The 26,857-nt window shown below is 37.4% G+C and overlaps 1 protein-coding gene across 17 annotated transcripts in view; it reads left to right on the forward strand.

Moving 5' to 3' along the window:
• The window catches only part of LOC136838597 (sex-lethal homolog), a 204,401-nt gene that overhangs the window by 70,509 nt on the left and 107,035 nt on the right, over positions 1-26,857 (forward strand). For 11 of the 17 annotated variants that reach the window (XM_067103816.1, XM_067103805.1, XM_067103809.1 and 8 more), the window contains exon 6: positions 26,776-26,829. The exons of the other annotated variants lie outside the window; for them this stretch is intronic. In XM_067103816.1, coding sequence (XP_066959917.1) covers positions 26,776-26,829 — 54 coding nt within the window. The remainder of the gene's footprint in view (positions 1-26,775; positions 26,830-26,857) is intronic. 17 annotated transcript variants of the gene reach the window in all.

Raw genomic sequence — 26,857 nt, forward strand, 5'->3', positions numbered from 1 at the left:
CTGTCTGATGAACAATTCTGATTTCTTTGCTTGTCTCAATCCTATGAAGAAATGAGCTGTTGAGACTGGCAATGTGCTTTGGTCTAATGCACAGGCAGAGACTTTGTCCAGGTCACTGTATAGAATTATAGAAATCTTGTCTTTTGCTGAGCTTTTGCTCAGTACAGTTGCTGCTGCTCTCCGCCAGCAAGTATCAAAGTGTGGGAGGAGTCATTAGAATTTTTGACTTGCCTGGACAAGGCTATTTTGGATGTGGCAGGTGATGTTCTTTTGCTTTCTCTCGCACAATCTTGAAGAAGAAAGAGCAGTTGTGCTTCTATCTTTCGTCTGAGGTCTCCCACTCAAAAGATGGCAGCAGTTTTGGTTTCCATTTGGATCGCCTTCTTAATCCGACTTTTTAAGGCAATAAGGGATGATATTTCTGTACAGGAAAATAGGGATTTTATCTGACAATCTCTTAAGGCAGGCATGAAAAGGCCTTCACCTTCTCTTCCTTCAGGCCCACAAGTCAAGATTTGTTCCGTGTCTCAGGACTCGTCTTAGGTTGTTAAGACCTTTCATAGGTCCATGTTAGGCTTTGGTAAGAGGAAAGCTGCTAAGATTATTTGAAAGAAATGAAGTTTTCAGCCTTCAGGTTGCAGTAGAAGGCCAACTGCAGGCCATATGGCATGTTTAGAGAGACTTAGGAGCAGAAGATTGGGTGGTGGAGATACTGAAGGAAGGCTGTGTAATTCCTTTCCTGTCCCTTCCTCCTCTTATGTCATCTCCAGTAGCTTTTCCCTCGTATCTTCATCACTAGGAAAAGTATTTTGTACTTCAAAAAAGAGGTGGTATGATTGTTAGAGAAGAAGGTGATAGAGCAAGTGTTAGAAAACTTTCCTGGTTTTTGCAGCTGACTTTTGCTGATGCCAAAGGTGTCCGGAGGGTGGCACCCAGGTTAGATGTGTTGAAACTCACACATTCATCTGTCTATCCCCTTTCTCCATGGAATCATCCAACACAGTGCTTGCGACAGTTCAGAAGAAAGACTGGATCATATCAGTGGACATGCAGGATGTTTATTTCCACAGGGAAGGTGTTTCACTTCAGGGCACTGTGCTTCGCCATGTGTACAGTGGCTCCGGTATTCGCAAGGATTTAGCACCAGTAGGGGGATGTTGTCACCTTTTAGGAGCAAGAATTCTTCTCTGTTTAGATTACTGGCTAGTGTTATCCACCTCTTTTGAAGGGGTTCTGAGGGCCAAGGATTTGTTACTTTGCCTGGCTCAGTTGCTGGCCATCATGATGAATTTTCAGAAATCTGTCCTGGATCCAACTCATTCCATTCTCTATCTAGGGATGAGGATATAGACTCTTGCAGTATTCAGGCTTTTCCATCAAAGAAACGATTAGAAAATTTCTTATCACTTCTAGGAGAACTTTACCCTTTAAGAAAGCTTCAGCTCTAGGAGAATTTCAGCCCTTAAGGAAGCTTCTTGCAAGACAATGGATGTCTATCTTGCAGCATATGGCATCTCTGGAAAAATTTGTCAGATTAGCAAAGCTCAGGATGTGGCCAATTCAGTTTTATTTGAAAAACACTTGGGACAGAAAGTCTCTACCAGACTCCCATTTAGTCTCAGTCTCATTAAGTCTTCGAGAGATGTTAGCATGGTGGAAGGATTGTCAAAGACTGATGACAGGGTCATCCTAGGGGTAATGAACCCAGACCTCACCTTGTTTCCAGACACTTCAGTGGTAGGCTGGGGAGTGTGCTTGGGTGGCCTAGAGATGTCTGGGATATGGTTGCCACAAGAGAAAGAGTTGCATATAAACAATCTTGAATTGTTGGCTGTATGGAAGAGTCTACTTCATTGCAAACACTTAGCCAGAGGCAAGGTCATAGTGGTATTTTCAGACAATACCACCTCTGGCATACATCAGAAACTAGGGCAGGATGAGATCAAAGTCATTGTTTCTGATGAGAAATTACTTCTTTGGGCCAATGCCAGGAACATAATTTTGGTTCCACAGTTCATTCCAGGGAAAGACAATGTTTTGGCAGAACAGTTGAGCAGGGAAGGACAAGTTCTACCCACAGAATGGCTGTTGCATCCGCAAGTCTGCTACTTGCTATGGAGTGTGGGGGTGTGCCAAATGTGGACTTATTTGCAACATCGGTGAACAAGAAACTATCAGTGTATTGCTCTCCATGTAAGGACCCTCAGGCTTGAGCAGTGGATATGTTTCTTCAATGGTCCAACCTAGATGCTTATGCCTTTCCCTCTTTTGCAGTAATAATGAAAGTGCTGAACACGTTTCGGGAATCAGAGCAGTGCAGAATGACTCAAGTAATGCCTTGGTGGCCTCAGAGAGGGTCTTTTGGTTGATCTCCCTTATATTCTTCTGTTAATGAAGGATCTACTCAGTCAGCTGAATTCCAGGTGGTCCCAATAAAGACTTTGCATACTAAACTTAACTACTTGGAGACTCGACTGTCTCCTCCAAGCAAGGGGGTATTCCAAAGTATTTTGGAAGTCTATCCTTCAATCAAGATGAGCAACAACCTTGTCATTGTATGAGAGACATTGGTTGTGTACTGCTCCTGGTGTTGTTCTAGAGGGATTTCCAGCACCCATACCTCTATAGACAATATCATCGAGTTCTTTCAATTTCTTAGATATAATAAGAATCTTTCTGTAGCTGCTATTCAAGCGTGTAAATCCATGCTTTCCTCAGTTTTGCACCGTGTGCAATTGGATCTATCTAATGATCCATGCCATAAGGAGGTGTTGAGATCATTTGAGATTGAATTCCCCAGAGTTCAGTATCAATCTCTTGTCATGGAACTTAACATAGTTTTGAAATTTTTATCTGCAGATCTGTTTGAGCCTTGGAATCTGCTTTGAAGTGTCTGGCTATGAAAGCTCTTTTTGGTAGCTCTAGCAACAGCGAAAAGAGTGAGTGAATTGCAAGCAGTCTCCAGTAAGCTAGGCTTTTCTAAAGGAGATGCTATTTTATCATTTGTGCCTTTGCTCAGGGGTAAGAATGATGCTAAAGCTAAGCTGCTACCGAGAATGGTAAGGAGTCTGAATTTAACCTCTTTGGAGGGGAACGAAGAAGAGGCTCTACTCTTTCCTGTTAGGGAAGTTAAAATTTATTTAAATAGTTTAAAGCCTGTAAGGGGCAGAGTAAACCATTTATTTTGTGGTGTTAGAAAACCTAACACTCCCTGGTCTAAGAATGCAATTTCAATTTTTTTGTTAACCTTTTAATAAGACTAGTACATGAAAAACTAGAACCAGATTGCTTACCTTTATTAAAGGTAAACATTCATAGTTTGAGAGCGGTTGCTACATCATTTAGTTTTTTTGAAGAATGAGTCACTTGAGAATGTGATTAATGTGGCACAGTGGAAGTGCAATTGGGTTATTGTTGCTCATTGTTTTAAAGATGTAGAAATCGCATTCAAAAATTGTAAAACCTTTGGCTCAGTAGTAGTAGAAGCTAAAGTCTTTCCCTGAAACAAAAGGAAGAGCAGTCTTTTAGGCTCTATTTCTAATCCTGGCTGTCGATTTTCTGGGGGCATGAAAGTACATTTGTTGTACAGAAGTGTACTTTTGTAGCATTTGGTATTTATTTGTGCTGTAGTTGACTTGTTTTTGGTTTTCGGACCCAGGCACAGGCCAACTACGCTGCTTTTATTCATTCTGGCTGAAGATGCAGCGGTTTTCTCCACAAGCTGCTCTTGGCTGCACACATATGAGAATCTTGCACCCAGAATGTAATCCACCTTCTGGCAGCAGTATAGTATTATCCAGGAAGGATTCCAGATCAGTTAAGAAGCTCTTATCTTGCTTGGCTTAGCTGATTTGTAGAGTTGCACTACCCACAACCCTTGTCTCAATGTGGGAATAAGCTATCTTTAATAGTAACTAAGATTCATTCCAAATTATATAAATTTTCATAAAGTTTATTATTTGGATACGTATCTACTATTAAAGTAGACCCCACCCCGCTTCCCACGCTTAGTGGGCTGTCAGGGAGAATTCTGACAATAGCTAAAACATACAGACACACCTGGTGGAGAACAGGTGAACTAGACAGTCATCCAGTTCAGCCAAGTGATCTTTCGATTGAATGCTGACTTGTCTATTGGCGCGGAGAAATAAGCTGTAACAGTAGGTAAATATCAAAATAATAAATTTTCTAAAAATTTATATTTTCTAGTGTTTCTCTGAGTGGTTTATGATTGTGACTTGTTTTTCAGTGATTGTTGTGTCTGTGTTTTAATTGATGGTGGCTGATTGTTGCTTTTCTCTGTGTAAGAGTTATCAGTATAGGTGTTCTAGATGTTATTGTGTGTGTGCTTTATTCATGTCTGTGTCTGCCACTGACCCTTATTCTTTGTGTTTGTCTTGCAAAGGCTAGTATTGTCTCATACTGGCACTGAATGTGTTTTGGTCTACTTCACCGTGGGATAGATTCTTTTTGAGAAGGAAGAGTTGTTGGTGTCTTTTTGGGGAATACACTGCCAATATCTCCTCTTCTCCAGTCTGTTCCTACTGTGTCCCATACACTTCATCCTGGTGATTTACCCATAACCCCATCACTGCGGAGGGTATATTGGTTAAGCTATTGAGGCTATCTGGTTCTGCTCCTATGGGATGGCAAAAATGTATTAGGGTTGACAACTGCTTTTGTGTCCAAGGCAAGCTGTGCAGCACTATCTGCCCAGGACCTGGCACCTCTGACCCAAGTGGTGATGCTTGTTCATTAGTACTGGCAGTCACAAGAAGGAAGTATCCAAGAACATGGTCTTGCTCTGGTTTTGTGACATCATCAAGATGGTGTATGAGATTTTGGGAGAAGATACTGAATGCATGCCCAGAGTGAGGATTCAAGAAGTCTGGCATTACCGTGCCGTAATTTTAAGAAGAAACCTGTTGTTATCACAGGTACTGAGGGAAGGTGTTTGGTGGCACCAAACAGCCTTTACCTCTTTCTACCATGGGACACCTCCCACTTGTCCTTGAGCACATTTTCCCTAGGACTTGTGGCAGTTGCCCAAGTTGCTGTGTAGCTACTTAGCTCCATCAAGACATTGCATTTTGCCTTAGGTTTTTAGTAGCCAATGGTTGGATGAATGAAAGGTGATTGGTACTTTGTCTTTCATCTTCCTGCTATCTGCTACACTGTATTCTCACTTGTGGAGCCAGATACAGGTGAGTTACTCACCGGAGAGTCCTCTCTCTTTACTTAAATTAGTTGGTAGTTGTGATTTCCCTTCTTACCCTTGTGAAGAGGGAAGGGCCAAGGTTGTAGAGCTTACTACACAGGTTATTTTGCAATAAGCAACATTCTGAGATTGTCTTCTCTCAAACGTACCTAAGTCCTTTTTTCCTAGAGTGAGGCAACATGTTACCCACACTGGCAAGGGCCCCTGTCATCCAGAGCATTACACATGCCAGAATGAACAGAAGGTTAAAGGAATTATCCTTCCCTGCTCAGTTAAATAAAGGGGGCCCGCTGATATTTCCAAACGTGTGATCAACACCAGTTATAAAAATTAAAAAATGAATCCCATCTGAGTCTCCATGTGTAAGATGAGAGTTTGTATACCCTTACTAGCAAAAGCAGATTTCTTAGAAAATTACATTTTTTCCTATAAATGGATACCCAGTCTTTTTATAATTTTTTATAATTCCTCCTTTGATAGTCACCCCTCAATGGCCCTGTTGCCAAAGCAAAACAAGCTGTGCAGAAGCCTTTGTGGGTGGCTATCCACAACCCTGCACAAGCTGCACCAAATTAGAAAACCATCTTCCAGGCTTAAACAACCAGTTCAGATGCTGGGAAAGATATCCATATACAGGACACGCAAATTATGCAAATTTGCCATTGTTGCATATTTCAAGATGGCTGCCAGCACATCTGATATTCCAAATACAGCTTGTGGAAGTGAATGAGTAATAATTTTGTTGCCAATCATGTTTGGGGACTTGGGGAAACCATTATTTATTTGAATGCAAAACATATTTTTAATATAAACTGATTATGGATATGTTGCTTTCTTTCCCTGCAGTGAATCATTGTTGCACCAACTAGTACCATTAAAGACAGCGGACCATACTGTACACACCCACACCTGAATATTACTCTGCCTCTTTTCCTTATTCTTCATGTGCCCAAAACCATCCAAATTCAGAGTGAAGAGAAGGGAGGAGTGGCAGCCACACAATGATTAGTAACTGTATTGGAAAATATGCTCCATGTTATAAGAATATTGTTGTTTACAACAGTACTTAGAAACTTTGACTTTATAGTGTTGCTGTGGAGTTCTCCCAAATACACTTGTAGATCCTTGTACATCATCTCATTTATTTTGTGGAGCTCTTTATCTTGCTGTTGAGCCACTCCAACTCCCTCTTTTCACTGTTTTAAGCACTGAATCGCTGAAATTGCACAGTGCTTGCCTTGAATATGTTGCTTGAATAGCAGTTTAAGCGGTAGGTCAAGGGAAAAAGGCATCTTTCCAAGACCTCAGAAACACTAGCTACTGAGACTTGAAGCTGATAAAGACTAGAAGTCAGTCCTTGACAAGGCATTGGGAACGTAGCATGCAAAACCTTAGTTTATACTTTGAGGTCCTCTGTAGGGTGACAGCAGTCAAGGCAACAGACTGTATTCAGGAAGTAGCTTAAAAATAAAGGAACTGATAATTCACCAGCAAACTAAATTATGAAGGCAGTTACCCTTGAAAACCATGCTGTATAAAGTGCCTGAGAGATTATGTGAAATGAGTTCTGAGGACTTGAATGAAAATACAGTGGTACAACCTCGCCCCATCTGTATGATATGAGCCGCTGTAACAGTTCATCTCAATAAGAAACTATCAAATACGTATGGGTACCATCTATCATGTTAAGTTTTGTAAAGGTAGGTTGACATTTCCATGTAATTGCGTGAAGGGTTGTAGCACGCTTCAAATTATGCTTAAGGTCTAGAATGACGAAGTTGATTATATGTTAGTTTTATAAGTTAATTGTCATTATTTTGTTTTTATTTTCTCCGTTAGTGAAAAGGTAGGGTCGTTAAAAAATGTATAAAAAGCACGTTTAATTTTATGATGTTTTCATAGCAAAGCATTCTTTATGTTTAAAAAGTATCTGTTCTTGTTGTGACGCCATAGGTCGGAATGGCGGGAGGCAAAGAAAATGTAAACGGTTGAATTATGCTTAAGGTCTAGAAGGAGTGTTGAAGTTTTGGAACAGAGTGTCATTATTTTGTTTTTATTTTCTCCGTTAGTGAAAAGAGAGCTCTCTGAAGGTTAGGTCGTTTAATTTTTGGTTTTTGTAAGTCTCTTTTTGTGGTTTTTGTTGTCTGTTAAGCTGGATTGCATAATAAAAGAACAACGTGAGCAGGTGGGTGGATTGCATAATTGAAGCATTTTTGGACAGGTTAGGCTAGGAAAATTTTCAAGTGGTAGTAGAGCATGGTTGTTTAAAAATGGATGGATCTGATGGTAAACTGTGGGAGATGAAATGGAGAAGAGACTGTCCGAGATTTAGCGGGACACAGGGCGATTTATACAAGTTGATACCGGGGATAGAGATAAGAATAAAAAGGAAAAGCTTTAGAAGTAACAGAAGGAATAGATAGAGATGAACTTAAGGATAAAGAGGGTTCAAATATAATCCTATCCAAACTAGATGAAGTGTATCTAAAAGATATGTTAATGGAAGATTATAGTAAAATGAAAAACTATTTTAAAATCGAAAAAGAATCTAGTGAAAAGATGAGAGATTTTATAATTAGGTATGAAAAGGCAGAGTCAGAGTGTAGTAGAGCAATAGGGAAAAGCATGCTTGAAGGGGAAGCAAAAGGTTTTCATGTACTAGAACAATCAAATCTCACAGAAAATAAAAAACAAACGGTATTAGCAGTTTGTGGTCAAGAAAAGTTGGAATATAAAACAGTGTCCTAGAAAATGAAAAGAATATTTGAGGGATTAGGGAATAAAGAGGAGGGGGAATGGTTGAGATCAGAAGGTTGTGCAAATTTTGGGAAAGGGAGGGAAAACCAAAGAAATTGGGGAAAGGTGAATTGAGGTAGAGGTGGAAGAAATCCTTTAAATAGAGAAGGGAAAGTAACGCTGTGTGCAATATGCAAATCGGAATGGCATTGGGCTAGAGATTGTCCTCAGAATTTTCAAAATAAGAAGAAATCAGAAACTGGGAGGAAGAATCTTGGGAAGAGGTTGATGCAGTTTTAAACACAGGATGTAAGTCAACGGTTTGTGGGGAATTGTGACTAGCACGCATTGTTGTGGGTTTGAATCAGGAAGAGTTGAGGCGAATGAATGAACTAAGAAAGAGTCTAATAAAGTGTTTAATTTCGGTGAGTCATTATACAAGTTGAAAGGAGTAATGGAAATACCTGTGATATTGGAAAAACAAAAAGTTTTATTTGAAGACAAATTTTGCAGGGTAATGTACCGTGGTTAATAGGTAAGAAAACCATGAGTAGAATGGGTATGACTATAAATTTAAAAGAGAATTGTGTTAAAATAGAAGTTTAGGGGAAATGAAGGTAAAGTTAAAGAGAAGACAAACAAGGCCACTTAAGAATACCAATTTTGAGGAAGAAGGTAGAAGGATTGTTATTGGAGGGATGGAAGGGAAAGAGTATAGTGGAAATTAAAGGTGCAATGATGAAGTTACATCTACAATTTGGTCATGGAAGTGGAGATAAAATATGGAAGCTAACAGAAGAAGCACAGTGGAGTGATGGTTTGAGAGAAAGAAAAAGAGGAAATAAAAAAGTTACTAACAGACTTAATCGCAAGTTGTGAGGTATGTAAGAGATATAAAAGAAACCGAGCTAAACCAGTAGTGGGATTTTCTTGGAGTAAGACATTTAATGAAGTTTTAGCAATGGATGTGGGAGAGATAGAAGAGAGAAAGTTCTTGGTAATGGTAGATATGGCAACAAGGTATTGTCAGGCTTTTTGGATAAAAGACAAGAAACCAAAAACTATTATAAAGACACTTTTTGACGGGTGGTGTGCTATATTTGGAGCACCTAAAATATTATCAGACATCGGGGAAGAATTTCAAAACGAAAAAGTAAGGAGGATGGCAGAAAGATGGAATTTTAAAGTATTAGCCACAGCATCTGAATCTCCATGGAGCAATGGATTGTGTGAAAAGATGGTAGGCATAATCAAAGAAAGTTTAATAAAGATGAAAGATGATGAGGAAGTGGATTGGTCCATAGCATTAAGATGGGTAGTGAGTGCTAGGAACTGCTTAATAAATAATGGTGGTTTCTCCCCTAACCAATTAGTATTTGGGAAAAACCCTTCTTTGCCAAATTTAATGGGAGAAGAAAGTTCAAGTCCTGCAAGCAGAGAGAAAGGTATGGAAGAAAGCATAGTAAGGGATACACTGAATGCAGTGCATAAGGCCAGAGAAGTGTTTTTCAAAAATGAGCCTTGTAATAAAATAAGAACTGCTTTAAACAAGAATGTCAGAGATCATAAATTTGAAGGAGCATTAGTGGGAGACAAGGTATTCTATAAGAGAGAAAATGAAAATGAATGGAGAGGACCTGCTCAGGTAGTGAGAGTATTGGGTAAAACTGTAGTGGTTAGACATGTGGATTATCTAAGAGAAGAGTTAGAATACATGTTACTAGGATTCAAAGACCGCCACCAGAAAAAGAAAAGATACCTAAAATAGACAAAACACACACTGTGAAGGATGAATCCCTTGCATCAAAGGAAGGGAATATAGATGGGCAGGAAGGAAAGGAGATGATAATGGGCTGGAGAAGGAATGCAGATATAGAAGACACTGTAGAAAGAGATTTGGCAGAGGAAACAATGGAAGGTGAAGAGGAAAGTGAGGTAATAGAAGATGAGTTAATAGAAGAGATACCCAAATTCAGAAAGGGAAATAGAGTTAGAGGTATAAACAAAAATACAGGACAAATAGAAGAGTGGACTATATTGAGTCTCGCAGGAAAAAGATCAAGCAAATCTTGGGCTGATTCGTACAATGTAGAAGACTCACAGTCAGGTGACAAGGGATGGGTTAACTTGAGAGATTATAGTCATGTAGAAAAAACTGAAGATGAAGAGGTTTTGCTAGGATATGAAAATAGAAGTGTAATTGAAGCTAAAGAAAAAGAACTGCAAAGTTGGAGAGAAAACAAGGTATAATAGGAGGTGAATGATGTTGGACAAAAAGCTATATCTACAAGATGGATAATAACTGAAAAGGTAAAAGGGGGGGAAAGAATATGTAAAGCAAGATTGGTAGCTAGAGGTTTTGAAGAAGAAATGGCCGAATGTGAAAAAGATGCTCCTACGTGCAATGCCGAAATTTTAAAATTTTGTTTGACAGTAATAAAAGTGAAAGATTGGAGTTGTTATATGTTAGATGTAAAAACTGCGTATCTACAAGGTGGTGAAATACAACGAGAAGTATATTTAAAACCACCTAGTGAAGATGGTTGGAGTAGATTATGGAAATTGAAGAAAACTTTATGGGCTCAAGGATGCAGCAAAGGCATGGTATTGTAAGTTGGTAAAAGTGGTGGAGGAGCTTAAAGGCGAGAGGAGTAGATTAGAACCTAATATGTTCTATTGGAGGAAAGACAATAAATTGAATGGTATTTTATGTACACATGTAGATGAATTTTGCTATGGAGGAAGTGAAGGATTTTTAAAGGAAACAATTGGGAAATTTAAAGGGAAATTGCAAGTAGGAGAACAAGAAAGTAAAAGTTTTAAGTATATAGGAGTAATAGAAGAACATAAGGAAAATGGAATTTGTCTTAACCCTTAAACGCCGAGCCTCTATTTACGAAAGTGTCCGCCGTATGCTGGCGGCATCGAGTTAAGGAAAAAAAAAAGTTTTTAAAAAAATCACAGCACGCTTAGTTTTTAAGATTAAGAGTTCATTTTTGGCTCCTTTTTTTTGACATTGCCTGAAGTTTAGTATGCAATCATCAGAAATGAAAAAAAATATCATCATATATAAATATTGAAATATATGACAGCGCGAAAAAAAAATGTCATATATAATTGTATACAAATCTTGCTGTGAGCAAAATGGGTAAAGCTAATGAGTTATATTTTTCTTTGTATTGTACACTAAATTGCAATGATTTTGGTATGTAACAAATTGTAAAACGATCAAAGCAACACAGAGAAAATACTATTACAAAATGATGCATGAATTCGTAACGCGTGGACGTAAAAATAAGTTTTTTTCAAAAATTCACCATAAATCAAACTAGAGACTTCCCATTTGTTGCAAAATGAAGGTAATTGATTGAATATTACTAGACTGTAAGTGTTTTAGCTTACAATTGCAGTTTTTGACCATTTTTTCCATTTCGGTCGAGTTAAAGTTGACCGAAGGTTGAATTTTTTCTATTTATCGTGATTTATATGAAAATATTTCAAAACTGATAAAAGCTACAACCATGAGTTATTTTTTGTTGTATTGTACATGAAATTGCACACATTTTCATATATAAAACTTTATGTAACGACTAATATTAAACGGTGCAAACATTACGACAAGGTGATACAAGAATTTCTGAGATGTTCGGCTGAGTTAGCGCGCGCGGATGTAAGGAAAAAGTTTTTTTAAAATTCACCATAAATCGAAATATTGTGCTAGAGACTTCCAATTTGTTGCCAAATGAAGTTAAAGATTGAATATTACTAGACTGTAAGAGTTTTAGCTTACAAGTCAAAGTTGACCGAAGATTGAAATTTTGGCACATCGTGATTTATATGAAAATATTTCAAAACTGATAGAAGCTACAACCATGAGTTATTTATTGTTGTATTCTACATGCACATTTTCATATATAAAACTTTATGTAATGGCTAATATAAACGGGAAACATTACGACAAAATGACGAAAGAATTTCTGAAATTTTTGGCGAGTTAATGGACGTAAGGAAAAAAGTTTCTTTTGGGAAACCATAAATCGAAATATTGTGCTAGACTTCCAATTTGTTGCAAAATGAAGGTAAATGATTGAATATTACTAGAATGTAAGAGTTTTAGCTTACAATTGTGTTTTTTACCATTTCAGTCAAGTCAAAGTTGAGTAAGGTTGAAATTTTTATAGTCGACGTAGAACAGACAATTTTAGTCGACTTATGATACGTCCAGTAGGCGTTTAAGGGTTAATCAGTGGCAGTATATAAATTCTATAAGAGAACCAGAAGCTAGAGGATTTACAGGTAATAGAGTATTAGGACAAAAGGAGTTAACAGAATATAGATCAGTGGTAGGACAGTTGAATTGGGTATCGCTATATACCATGCCAGAAATATCATGTGATGTTAGTGAATTAAGTGAAGCTTTTAAAGAAGAAACGACTCAAGATATGAGAAAGCTGATTAAAATAGTGAGAAAAACTAAGAGCATATGGGAGATGTGATAATAAGTGAGTTAGAAGAAGAAAAGATTTATTGGGAAGCCTATGCAGATGCTTCGTTTGGGAATATTGAAGATGGTCATACACAATTAGGTTATGTGATATCATTGACAGATGGTTAAGTTATGTATACCTTAGTATAACCAGACCACTGAGCTGATTAACAGCTCTCCTAGGGCTGGCCCAAAGGATTAGACTTATTTTACGTGGCTAAGAACCAATTGGTTACCTAGCAACGGGACCTACAACTTATTGTGGAATCCGAACCACATTATACCGAGAAGTGAATTTCTATCACCAGAAATAAATTCCTCTAATTCTTCATTGTCCGGCCGGAGATTCGAACGTGGGCCCTGCAGAGTGCTAGCCGAGAACGGTACCGACCAGTCCAACGAAGAACTATTGACAGATGGTAAGAGGAGAAGTCCCATATGATGGAAATCCAGAAAATCCAGAAGAGTAGCAAAGTGCACCATTGAAGCAGCTCTTGATTGTGCGGGAGGCCATAGAAGGGTTGATATATTTCAAACATTTGTTGGAAGAGATAGTAGGAGGGAGAAAATTTGAAGCATGGGTTAAAACTGATAGCAAAACCCTAATGAGTGCAATAAAATCAAGTACTGGAGTAAGTAGTAAGAGATTAAAAATTGATATTGTAGCAATAAGAGAAACCATAGAATCTGGAGAAATACAGAGGTGAGATGGATAAAAGGAAAGCCCAAATAGCTGATGTATTGACCAAAGCTGGAGTCTCAGGAGAAAGTATTAGAAATTATGTAAAGGGTAAAAAATTGGAGAATAATGGAGATTAGAGGGGATTAGGATAAGAATAGGCTGGAGGGGAGGGAGAAGGAGATAAGTGTGATTATGTGTTAGTTTTAGAAGTTAATTGTCATTATATTATTTTTATTTTCTGCGTTAGTGAAAAGGTATGGGCATTACAAAATGTATAGAAAACATATGTTTAATTTTATAAGATGTTTTTATAGCAAAGCATTCTTTATGTTTAAAAAGTATCTGTTCTTGTTGTGATGTCATAGGAAGTGACGTCATAGGTCGGAAATGGCGGGATGGAAAGAAAATGTAAACAAACGTGGGCGGGAGTGTTGAACGTGGAACAGAGTGTAGTGCAGTGGGGAGAGCTCTCTGAAGGTTAGGTCGGTAATTTTGGTTTGTAAGTCTGGTTTGTGGTTTTTGTTGTCATAAGCTGGATTGCATAATAAAAGAAGAACAACGTGAGCAGGTGGGTGGATCGCATAATTGAAGCATTTTTGGACATGTTAGGCTAGGAAAATTTTCAAAGGTATCTTCGCTTCATGTGCTATTACCCTCAGTTTTGATTAATCAACATCAGAAATGTCTCTGTCAGCTTTCATAATTGCTTGAAAGGACCAGAGGGAAACTATTCTTGGGAACCTGTTTTTTTCAGTTTTCTATGTGAATGTACAGAGTACAGAATTCTTAAGTGCGTTGAAGAGTAATCTTACAACCTTAGCAGGTCAGTAGAGGATTTCATCCTTTTTAGAAGAAGGTGTAGACCATGCAGGAATGGTAAAAAGAGCAACCATCACGTCTATGGATGACCAAGTCTTTGCCATTAAGTCATGGGTGAAGGAGTGCAGTGGATAACCAATATTTTTAATTAGACATACTGTAGTTCAAGGCTGCAAGTACTAGCAGAAATGGTATATAGAGTCAAATAAATTATGGGCAATTTAACATTCTGAAAAATCTCGATTGGAACTGAAATTCAACCCATGCTGGATAAATACATGAGAGAGGGTTACCATATATACCCCTTGATTATTGATAATGAATCTTTTGGTGAACCTGGTGATTGGGGTAGTGTGGTCAGTGCATTTTATGGTGCCATGTAGTTATTACTTAAGGGTATCGGCGGCCTGCGATTTTGGTGATATTGGCTCAAATTCGTGAAAATTAGTTATCGTCATATTTCCGCAGATCTGGGTCCCGGCCATTGCCACACGTAAGATAATATCGATCTGAAGCCTTTTAAACGGTTTAAAGGGCCACACCCAAGTAGAGAATTAAAGGTCTGGTTAGGGGTGGTTTTACTATTTCATTTTGCATTCATTCTTCAGGTATTTGTATTTCTTTTCATTGCGTATTCTTTCATATGCTGTACAATATGTTTTCCTGATAGAGATGGCAACTCTTCCCAGGACTGAATAATGCGAGCCAGTTGTCCCGAGAGAGAATTCTTATATTTCTTTGATGTAATCGTGTATTTGTTATTTTCAATCCATTGCAACGCTTCCTCGAACTTTTGGACTTCAATTGTGTATTATATATATTACCAACATGCTAAAAAGAAGTTTAGTAAGCGAAGGGAAGCAAGCTCTCACAATATAAAAACTTATCTTGAAGCTAAAAGTATAGACACAGCTAATGTTGTGGCTTCTCATAAGTTGCCACCAACCACGTGTGCTGAGGAGATGCCAAGTACTTCCTATTACGAAGCCTGCTCCGAGTGAAATCTATTATTCCCTTGTAAAAATATATCAAGATGATGATGATGATGGCACCGACGACTTTGTTTTGAAGTTATCTGATGATGAGGAGGAAGAGAATGAGCATTTTCAAGATGTAATTGCTGTCCCTGACGTAGCTTCTGGAGATATGGAAGCTGCTGGTGCTCTCGCATTGTGGCAAAGATCACTAGACAGGAAATTCATATATAAAGTATTTGTTGGTGAAGGGAGAAAGCCTGAAAGGCCTTCAGATGAAAGAGAAGACCAGGAAATGAATGTCTGCTATGCATTCAAGAAAGCAAAAGAAGCAAAGAACATCAAAAGGAGGATATGAAGGAGGGGCTCATTAGCCTCCTAAAAACCTGGCAGCACAAGAGTCGCGTGGCATTCTATGATTATCCCCAAAACTAATATAAACTATTTCCTTTAAGTGATAAATGTTTTTTTTAGAGGGAATAATATATCTTATAAAAGAGAGGGGAACAAGTGCCATGTAGGCTTTTCCAAGAAACTTTATATGTTTCTAAAAGCAAAATAAATGGTTAGCAAAACTTTAACTGCATTTTTCTCAAAACTTACTTTTTCTACATTCAAATTCCAAAAACTCCCTTATTTATGAATGGATTTTAAAAATCTAAAAAGCAATTTGAACAAAGATAGTGAGAGAACACATTGGCAAATTTATTTATTTATTTATTTTTTTTTCTCTAAAAAATTTTTTTTTACCAAGATTTAATATATAATTTTATATTTTTTATTGCACTTTTTTAAAATATTTTTTAAAATAGCATACATCACCTATTAGGTTTTTGAGTTTGCCGTTTTATTTGATAGGAACTAAACTTTATGCTATTACTTTTGTTTTTAAATTGAATGATAAATAAAGGAGGAGATGTACTTTAAAAAAAACACAAAAAATGTTATGTTTAAAAGAAAAATATTCGTTTAAAAAAAGTTTTCATCCAATTCACCTGAAATTTTGTATGCATCTTCAGTCAGACTAGAGGTAACACCTGTGGAAGTTTGAACACCATTACTCAAAATTAATCCCCGACCCCGCCGATACCCTTAAGGTTCTATGTAGCATCTCTCCAGCCCTTAGCTGCAATTCCTTTAATTCCTTTTACTTATTCTCTTTCTTCCATCTTACTTTCCAACCACTCCTAACAATTGTTTCATAGTGCAACAGCAAGATTTTCCTCCTGTTACATCTGTAAAACCTTTTTACTCCCAGGTTCCCTTTCACGCTGAATGATGTCATAAGTCCCAAATTTTATATTCCATTCGATTCTTTTGGTGAAAGGAAAATGAAGGAGTCTGGGTAAAGGTTAGTTGTCAAGTTATGCAGCTGTTGCAACCTCAGAAAAGCTCCTTTCTCAGAGTTTAAACTATATTCTCCAACGCAAAGATGCCTGGAATCCAGATGATCCTGGAAATGTGAAAAGTGGGGAAGCTTCAGAAGTTCCTTTCAGATGGAAAGAGCAGTGGATTTAAAGAAGGCAACCCCTCTCTTTTTCTTCACCTTAAGACTTTATGGTTTTGTTGCAGGAGAAGGCAAGGTGAGGACTGAGGCTTTATCAGAAGAACCCATGTCCAAGTAATTATACTCAGTCTGCTGTTTTTATTTTCCAAAAGTGGGATTAAATAAGACATGCAAGTAATACTTTTGAACAATCTGTAATATTATAGTTAATCAAGCTTCAGCCTCAGTTGAAAAGCTGAATGCTACCAGCCCAAAGGGTTCAACCCCATACAAAAATAATATTATGAAGTGAAACTTGTGTGAATCTGCCGGACAAGAAAGCATTTGCACCCAATTTATACATAAAGTTCCAACACTTACACTGTTTGACTAGGAAGATCATTTAGTTTGGTCCCAGCTGGAAGAAAACTTTTAGAAAATGCATGTTAATAAATCTCAGTCTAGAAAAGGCAGGACTGTTAGAATTAACAATATCTAGTTTTACGTGGTGATTGTTACAGTCTAGAAAGATTTGAATGCAAAAGATGATCAGAATTGTATAAAATTTTATCAAGTATGCATAATGAATGACTGCCAGAAATCAACACAAAGATCATGAGCAAGAAAGATAGTGAACTTGAGTTTTTTTCCCGTTCAGTTTAAGTTGTGTCTCAGGTGGCAAATAGGAGAAACATTAAAATAAGGCAAAATAAAAGACAAAAAAATTTTCGAAAATGGAGAGGTATTTTGAATATTGTGAAAGACATTGTAAACATACCAGTGTTTTTGTACAGTTTAAGAAATAGACTGGTTATATTTCTCATAGTCATTTAGTAGTCAAGAATGAGATAGAATTTTAAGTGAACCTTATATTTGTAATTAAACATTTATTGAATGGGTTTGCTAGGGGGATCCAGTGTCCTAGACCTGCTAACAGCCATACTTTGAGGTTTGCTTGATTTGACTTTTATTTCACATAATTTGCACCAAATGACGATTTTGGCTCTGTCTGTACAATCAACCTACTTGTTTTTTAGGTCAAACCACATATTACATTATTTTAGTCACTTTAGTACCCAGCAGCAAGTAATATTTGCAAGGTTTTATTTAAAAATTCAGGAATAAAAAATGCTCCCTCAACCGCTATTACACTATTGACATCGTCAAGAGCAGTGCTTTAAGCTGAACCTAATATCCAGACTTCATGACCAGGACATTACTGTTGAAAGAAGAGTGTCATAAGCACCCAGGCCTGGGGGAAAGTCAAAACTGTAAACTAGGGAACAGTTGATTTACTTTCAGCTCAGGCATGTTTTGCCAACCTTTTGAAAATGGGAGGTACAACTGTTTGAGGAGTACTCAACAAGGCATGACTTTTCCCCATTTAACTAAGGCGGTAATGCTACCATTTCCCCAAAATGCCTGCAAGTAAGACCCCTTTCTGGCTAACATACAAAAAAAGTAACAGACAGCTTAGAAGGTTAGTGTTCAGTAGTTTTTGTGAATAATCAGTAGTTTTCACAAAAATCAGAGGAAAATTACTGCATGGGTCTAAACTTTCATAAACATCAAGGTCGAGTAAAAGATTCAAGAATTTAAATTTGAGATGAAGAACACTGTTTCAAATTGCTCCAAAGCTTAACCTCTTTATATCGTAACACATACTTTAAGAAACCCATTTGGCATGTTGTGTTGAATTATTGCTGAAAGTTTTTGCTGTTAACATTGCCTTGAAAATGTAGGGGACTGTCCAGGTACCTAAGGAAAGCACAAATTATATTTACTTTAGCTACTAATTGCAGGCCCAAGTTAAGTTTCTAGTTATTTTGACTCCCAGAACTTTGATCCCGGTAATCTCACTCCTGGTATTTTGACTCCAGGTAAATTGAAATCTAGTTTCTTTAACACCCGGTAATTTGACACCCAAAATAAAGAAATAGCTTATTTAGGAAGCATATTTTTTTGAAACAGCTTAGAGCAATTACCTTATTTAGGAAATGCAAATTACATAACTTCATTGTTTAGTAAGTGGAAGGCTTAGTTTACATGTTATATCTATCAGGTTTATTTTCTGTCGTTTGTGAATGTAATTTAAGTCATCTATGAGTTTCTTTCATTCAGGTGCTTGGAATGGTACGAGACATGTTTATAAAAAGTGTCTTTATACTGCCAGGAGCTTGAGTACAACTGCTAAATGTTGCTGTTATGCTTAAATTAAAAAAAGATATGTAAACTACGCCTCCAACTTGCTAAACAATAAAATTATGTAATTTACATTTCTTAAATAAAGTAATTGCCCTAAGCTATTTAAAAAAAAATATGCTTCCTAAATAAACTATTTGTTTATTTTGGGTGCCAAATTACCAGGTGTTAAAGAAACTGGATCTCAATTTACCAGGAGTCAAAATACTGGGAGTGAAATTACCGGGATCAGAAACCAGGAGTCTACATACCAGCCACCAACTTCATGATACCTATCTTCAGGGTTCTAAATTCTCTCTCCAGGGAAGATAGGTAAGATTTCTCAGGTCAGTTTTATGTGGTTTCAAAAACATTGCTGGGAAGTGCTCTGGTCCTTCTGTAGAGGTGATTGTAAGAAAGTCTGTTTCCTTTTCAGTCAGATCTTCCGAGAAGTCAGTATTTCGTAGTGACAGGTGATAATTGCCACATAGGTTGAAGAATGCAGTTGATTTTCTTTATCTTGTTATTCTGGTCTGGTACTGAACATGCTGCAGAATAGTATTGCTCTGATAGGTATTTTGAAAAATGTTTAGGTGATATGATAAGGGATCCATATACTTTGCCAGGGCTGATGACATTACTTTATTAACTTTTTGATGATTGTATGCTTACACAAAGCCATTTGGGTTATTTCATAAATTCTCTACTGCCTGTTTTGTGGGGTTTATTTCATAAATTCTCTACTGCCTTCTTTGTGGCTAGTTTTTTGGGTTTGAGAGAATTAAGTAGACTTTTATGTGCAGTATATGAGTTATTATCCTAAGGATTCCACTTGTTCAGCTGTAGGAAACAAAATCCTTTCACTGTCCGAAAAGTCATAAACATACAGGTTTGCATTGAGAAAAATCCAATAAAGGACATAGTGAAGATAGGGGAAGGGAAGATACCATGTGTGTATGTGTGTACAAAGAAAAGACGGGTATTTATTGTTGTATAGTACATCAGTTACTAACAACAAAAATTGTGAGAAAGATTTCATCCTGAAAAAGAAATTTTTTTATTTGATTATATTTAATTCATGTATGTGGAAAGTAATTAAGGAACTGCAGTTGTTTGTTTACATTTGAGGGTTGCGTTTGTTACTCATCACTGAAACCAGTTGCTTTTAGCTTATAGGTGAAACACGTACATATGACTCTTACCTTATAACATGTGCCTTTTTTTTTTTTCCTTTTCATAGCAAAAAGTGTATCTTGTATGCTGGCAAATATTGTAATTTTGTGTCTCATAACATGATGTCACACAGGCATATTTTTTAAACATCTTGATGTGCATTGCTGCCATTTTATGCAAACTAGCCAAATGTGACATCAAAAGTAAAGATGCTCGTGTTTGTCATCTTGCAGCCAAAAATCAGCACATTTTTAGCAGAGGAAGATTAGCCTATCAAATGCATTTCCACTTTTCTCAGAATAAATTTACTTTGGAAACATGTAGAATGACAAATGGCATAAGCTTCCAGATGTAAATGGATACTTCCACCCCTACCATCGGTAACTGTTACCATAACCAACCTTGCAAAAGTTTAACGGCTGGACTTCCAGGTCGCTGAAAGTTAATCCCATATGTAAAGACTGTAAATTACAGTACTTGCAAATTTGTCATATTTTGCTGTGTTTACATTAATATTAATACAGTTTTGGAAAATTAGTAAATCATTTATTTATCATACAAAACAATCAAACATACATGTTACATATGCATAAAAATTCTCTCCCGAGAGAGAGAGAGAGAGAGAGAGAGAGAGAGAGAGAGAGAGAGAGAGAGAGAGAGAGAGAGAGAGAGAGAGAGAGAGAGAGAGATTACATACCAAAGCATTGAGCTACAAGCTTTGTGAATGGCTACTTCCAACTCCTTCAACCAGTAGTGAGAGAGAGAGAGAGAGAGAGAGAGAGAGAGAGAGAGATATTACATACCAAAGCATTGAGCTACAAGCTTTGTGAATGGCTACTTCCAACTCCTTCAACCAATAGTGTGTCATCATGGAGAGACAGAGAGATATTGATATTTGATATTTGCTGTTTTTGCATTAATATTAATATTGAGAGAGAGAGAATACAACTCATACACTATTGACAGTGCATACAAAGCATTGAGCTACAAGCTTTGTGAATGGCTACTTCCAACTCCTTCATCCAATAGCATGTCAGGAGAGAGAGAGAGAGAGAGAGAGGTTAACATTTTTTTTTTATAAAGAACATATTATGATGATAATAGATCAATATTGAGGTATTTTTAATACTATATGATTGATATCTTGCTGTGTTTACATTAATATGAATATTTGAAAATTAGTAAATCATTTTTTTATCATAAAAAATGCATTCAGTCATGAAAATATTAAAATATAGTAATTAGTGAATATTGCTCAATGAAAAAACCCACGAATTAGTGAATTTTCCCGTGATATATTTGGAGATACAGTTCACAGAAAAACCGCCGATGACTGGATCTGTGAATGTTGAACTGCGATCTAGCGGGTTCTACTGTAACTGCAAAGACTAAATATGTGTATGAACAAAAACCATGATACTTTAAAGTGAAAATTTTGATGCCAAAGGCAGTTCCCTGCTTTATTTTCCATATTTGTAACAACTTACTTTACACACAAAATGAAAAATGCTCTCTCTCTCTCTCTCTCTCTCTCTCTCTCTCTCTCTCTCTCTCTCTCTCTCTCTCTCTCTCTCTCTCTCTCTCTCTCTCTCTCTCTCTCTCTCTCTCAAACACTTAAAAATCTCTCAAAACACTCTCTCTCTCTCTCTCTCTCTCTCTCTCTCTCTCTCTCTCTCTCTCTCTCTCTCTCTCTCTCTCTCTCTCTCTCTCTCTCTCTCTCTCTCTCTCTCTCTCTCTCTCTAAAATCAAAACAAAACTTTTTCGCTTTCATTTACCTGTATGCAGTTCTGAAACTGCATGTGTTGGCTGGACTTTGAAAACTTCCAAGGTGGTTTACAAGTCATCCTCCTCCTCCCCTTCCTCCAGCACCCCTGTATTGTTGAGGTCCTGTACTTCTGTCGTGTCAAGAAGTGGTGAGCTGGTTGGAAGGCTGGTTGATGTCCCTAGAGGGGTCAGGATTATTGACAGGCTGCAGCAGACACATATCAGATTCTTGGCAGAACAAACCTCTTAACAACAACAAAGTGCTTGCTTGCATTTCTGAGCTGAATGACCAAGTTATTGAAGAAGTCAGGTGATGGGCTTGGATGCTAAGGGTAAGGGGTCTGAAGAAGCTGGCGAGGTACTCTCAATAAGAATGACGATCCTGCTTCACAATCACCCTCTGCTGCATTTCTTGAACACCTTCAGCAAACTTCAGTGCACTGGGGAAGGTGTTATGGTCCATAATTTCAATAAACATATTGAGGACCAGCCTCATGCTTATACGAAGGTGCTGTTTGTAATGCAGATCTGCCTTGTCATTGATGTCGTCATCTTTAGGCACTGCCCTATCCATCTCACCAACTGCAGCTGCAGCAGATATCTAACTGTCGGACAAAAGCTGTAAGCAGTATTGTCACTGTTGTCATCCAGCCACTCCCATAAGTCGTCTTTGGGAATGTCGTCACTGCCTCTGGCGAGTTGGGCATGCAAGTCTTTGACGTCAAAGCCTTGTAAGTTAAGTGTGCCTTTTTCACTAGTCGGATATGGCTCCTAGCATGCTCCAGGATCTTTACAGTGACATCCTTCCTAGCATCTGTGAAGTTGCCTGCGGCAGATTTCAGCGAATACCTTAAAAAATTCTCCAGAGCTGCCTTCCCCAGCTTCCATCGCTATATCAATTTTGTTCCAACAGTAACACCTAGATCCATTGTTTGAATGAGTGCAGTCATATTAGGAGGTAAAAATATGAGTGTATTATGCTCTCCACCCCCAACCACCTAGGTGGTGGTAGGATGTGCAGGCATGTTGTCCACAAGAAGCAAAGCCTTCACCTGATGTCTGGCAATTCCAAGGTCCTGTGTCTGCTGACAAAAAACCTCCTAACAAAAATGCTTATGGAACCAGTTGGAAATGTTCTCGGAGGTGAACCAAGCCTTTTCTGAGTGATACCAAATCCTTAGGAGATTATCTCAACCCATGCAGGGCACATGGTTGCTTGGCATGCCCAACGACCACTGATTTGTAATGATGGCTACCAGACACATTTGTACATAAAGCAGATGCACACAACTTGAAAAATCTTTGGCCAGTTAAATTTTCCTTCTTGTCCCCCAAAGTGTTGGGTGGGCAAGGAGTGACAGAATAGACCAGTTTTGTCAGTGTTGTAGATTTGACTTGAAAACAAGCCTTGCTTTTTCATCAAGTCTTTCAACGTCTGCAGAAGTCTCCCTAGTCCCTCCACCGAAGCATCAAAAGCTTAACCACCAGTCTTTTTGTTGGAAAGTCCATGTTGAATCTTGAACCAAAACAGCCAACCTTTGGAGGCCTTAAAGTCTGCAGTCCCATGCAGATTGCAAATTGCAATGCAATAGCCATCAGTTCAGCACCGTTACATGCGCATTGGTATTCCTTGGCTTACAAAACCAGGTCAAGGTCAACTGTTCAAGTTGCTTATGCTGTGGTTTCACCATTACCTTGTGGGCCTGACTCCTCAATGTCATCTTCCCTAAGTCTGTAGACCCTGCAGGGGAGTAGCACCGTTAGTGCACTTCTTGCAGTGCACAGTAGACATTACGTAAGGTTCTTTGCAGTGCCCCTTCGGCCCCTAGCTGCAACCCCTTTCATTCCGTTTACTGTACCTCCATTCATATTCTTTCTTCCATCTTACTTTCCACCCTCATCTAACAGTTGTTTCATAGTGCAACTGTGAGGTTATCCCCCTTTTACATCTGTCAGAGCTTTCTAGTCTCAATTTCTGTTTCAGCACTGAATGACCTCATAGGTCCCAGCTCTTGGCTTTTGGCCTAAATTCTATTTGCCATTCCTAAGTCTGTAGCATATTCATTAAGTTTGTCCTTAGCATCCTTGATGTCCTGCAGGCAGTGTCATACTCTTCTATGATATGTGCTCTTGACCAACCAGCCTTGATCCTCTTGATATTCAGCTTCATTTGAGTGGTCTGCACCTTCCTAGCACACACAGCAGCAACAGCACCTGCAACATTGCAGGCATCACAAGAAAAGAAATGTGTTCAGGGGAAAGCATTGAGACACGCTTCATCACAGCAACCATTTTGTGCTCGAAGACTGAGAACTGACATGGAACTGGAATAAAGGAGAGGCATGGTTTGCTACAAAGTTCATTAATACTCTTCATGTATAGTCAGTTAGATAAGGAAATTTTTATGATATCATGACATGCTCAGTCAACCATTCAAAAGCAAAAAGCACGAGTGTTTGCCCACCCACACACCTTCTACCATATGCTATTGAACTGAAGTTATATCTGTATCAGCAAAGTAAAAACATTAAACAAAGTGATGTATGATGACTTGTCTAGTGATGTCGTGCTTTTAAGCCAATAGAAGTCCTGAAATCTCTCAAGAAGTCAAATGCTTTCCTGCCCCTCCCCACCCATCCAGTTTGGCCTTCCCACCCCCAAAATTCAACTCTTTCCCCAGGCTACTATCCCTCTAATAACCCTTTCTCAGCCTGCTGATGCCTATATGCAGCATTACCAACAGTTCTTTTTGCTCACTCAGTTTTGGCAATTATCTGAGCGTTGGTTCTTTATTTTTATGAATTTATATATATTTAAAATATATAATGTGCTGGCGACCCTCCAGATAACATTTAGGTCCAGATCGGGTGAAAATGGATAATTGAATGAATACTAAATTAACTTGATATATTCATTGTCCCCATTTACATAGGTCTGTTGCCATTCTTTTTATTACTCCTATTGTTTTGATCAACATCAGTGAATTTTAAGTTTAACCATACTAGAACTGGTGGTTATCATCCACATGTTGATATTTATTCAGAATGAGCTAAAAGTACTATCTGATAACTTTTCTCACTGGTAATACTGTCAGCAACTTTTTCTTACAGGAGTAAAACAAGGGGTCACTGCTTCTGAAAGCTTGATACAATATAGATGTTTGATGAAATTCTTGATGATTATTATAGTGACCTTGATTATTATAGTGACCTTGATTATTTTAGTGACGCTGCAGAATCATTTCATTCCATTTCATCTCGTGTAAGCAGTAGTAATGATGATGATGCTGTTGCTTTGCTAGGTGATCTATCTTAGGTCATTCAAGAGACCCCTTTGATTTTACTATGGATCCTGGCAAAAAATTTAAATGAAAAATAAAGTGGACAAAGTAGAATCTTTCAACAAGTTTTTTATGATATTTTGTATCTAATACTATATGTATGAAGCTAACAGATTTCCCCAGCAGTTTTTAATTGAAAACCATAAAGCTTTGCCTCAAAATTATTTTGCATAAAGGGCCATGATATAAGACAAATTGAAATGGTATTATTTATTGGCTTCCTTTCTCATTTATAGAACTGGTGGTGCTACACAGTAAGATGAATTATATGATCTTTGCTTGTCAGCTAAAATACTTTTTACAAAATGAGTCCTCTTTTAGACAAAGGATGGAGCATGCATACTGATAATTTTTCTTTTTAAAATTTTCTAAGCTATATCTAATAAAATATTGAAAAATGAAAATAAACGTGAAACAGGGTTGAAATTTGCATGGTTTGTTATTGTTATAGGTTACCTTAACAGGTTGATGCAGAAAGACAAGTGAAAGATGCTCAACACAAAAAGTGTCGTTAAAATAGAGTAATTTAAACAGTTGCAGAAAATAGTTGTGCTCTGTAGAAGAATTTTGATCAATAAGCCCACACAACAAGTTAAAGTGATACGGTTTGAGTATTTATGTGTACCACAAAATTCAAATAAATCCACCACAAAATTCAAATAACTTCAAAAGGCACACTTTTATTATCAAAAAAAAAAACATGCAGTTGAGTACCAGACTGGAGAATGTAGTTATAATAACTCATAAAGGTAGGCTTCAAAGTCAAGAGTTATGTCCTAACAACACAAAATAAGATAATGTTAGCATTAATTAACCAGCAGATTATTCGGATAAAATTCGTGAAAATGAGATGAATGACTGACAAGTAAGCTCTGCAAGCGAGGAAGGAAAGCAAGGGATAAGAAATGGTGACGACACAGGTCTCACAGAAATGTTTGGTGGAAATGAAGGTTATGTCAGTTGGTAGGACTGAGGATGCAAAGTGGGAATCTTAAAGATCTTGACTGATACTAGTATGATAGGCTGAAATGTCATAACAAAAAATAAGGCAAGTGTATGGCTAATGGAGTTGTATGAGAAATTATTGTAACTCAGAGTGAAGTTGATTTTCATCATGTTTTGTAAGTAAACTTGAATATGAAATTTCTCTGCCTAACCATGTGGTTAAACCAATTTATCTTGGTTACAATATCTTCATTATCGGTCAGAGAATCTTGCTGTGTTCTGCCAACTTTTTTTTTTTTTTTTTTTTTTTTTTTTTTTTTTTTTTTTTAGTAACATGTTTTTTCTCTGTAAATTGATAGTTAAGAAAGTAAAGGAGAGAGAAAGTTTGGTTTCCTCTTCATAAATTAAAATGGCAGGTAATGTCAATTTGTATATTGATAATCCTTATATACTTCACAGTGTTCAGTTGAGTCCTAATGCGAGGTATCATAATGATTTTTCATTTGTTGTTCCTTAAGAATTTAGTGATAAACTCCAAGTATTCATATTGCAGTGGGTGTTTTTGTTGTGGAAAGGTTGCATTTATTGAATTTTATTTTTTTTTTTATCATTATTAAATGTTACTTGCTGCAGGAATATGTTGCAATTAACATTTGAGAAAGTGGAGGAACAACTAAAAATTTAATTACATGATCTTTGACATACCATTATACTTTGCATTGCATATCCAATTAATTATACAGTTTGCTACGTATCTAATTGTATATAGATTATGATTAATGGTGTACATTGCTTTTATTGTCGGTTGAATATTAAGTTTCTTAATAATAAACACATTAGGTGGACTTTGTTATTTCAAGTTGAATTTATTGCCCTGGAAATCCTTAGGTTGTTAGGCAGTTTTATTGACTGACATCTTTATGAAAGTTTTTTGGATAGAAAGAAATCTGAAAACTCTTGTTTGTTGGCAGTTCCCGGAGGAGTACCCCCTGGACTTAATGTATTCCAGCGACTAAGCATATCAGGTAATTCACTCCCTCAAGGTTGTAGCTG

This window comes from Macrobrachium rosenbergii, chromosome 5 (assembly GCF_040412425.1).
Source record: "Macrobrachium rosenbergii isolate ZJJX-2024 chromosome 5, ASM4041242v1, whole genome shotgun sequence".
Lineage (NCBI taxonomy): Eukaryota > Metazoa > Arthropoda > Malacostraca > Decapoda > Palaemonidae > Macrobrachium > Macrobrachium rosenbergii.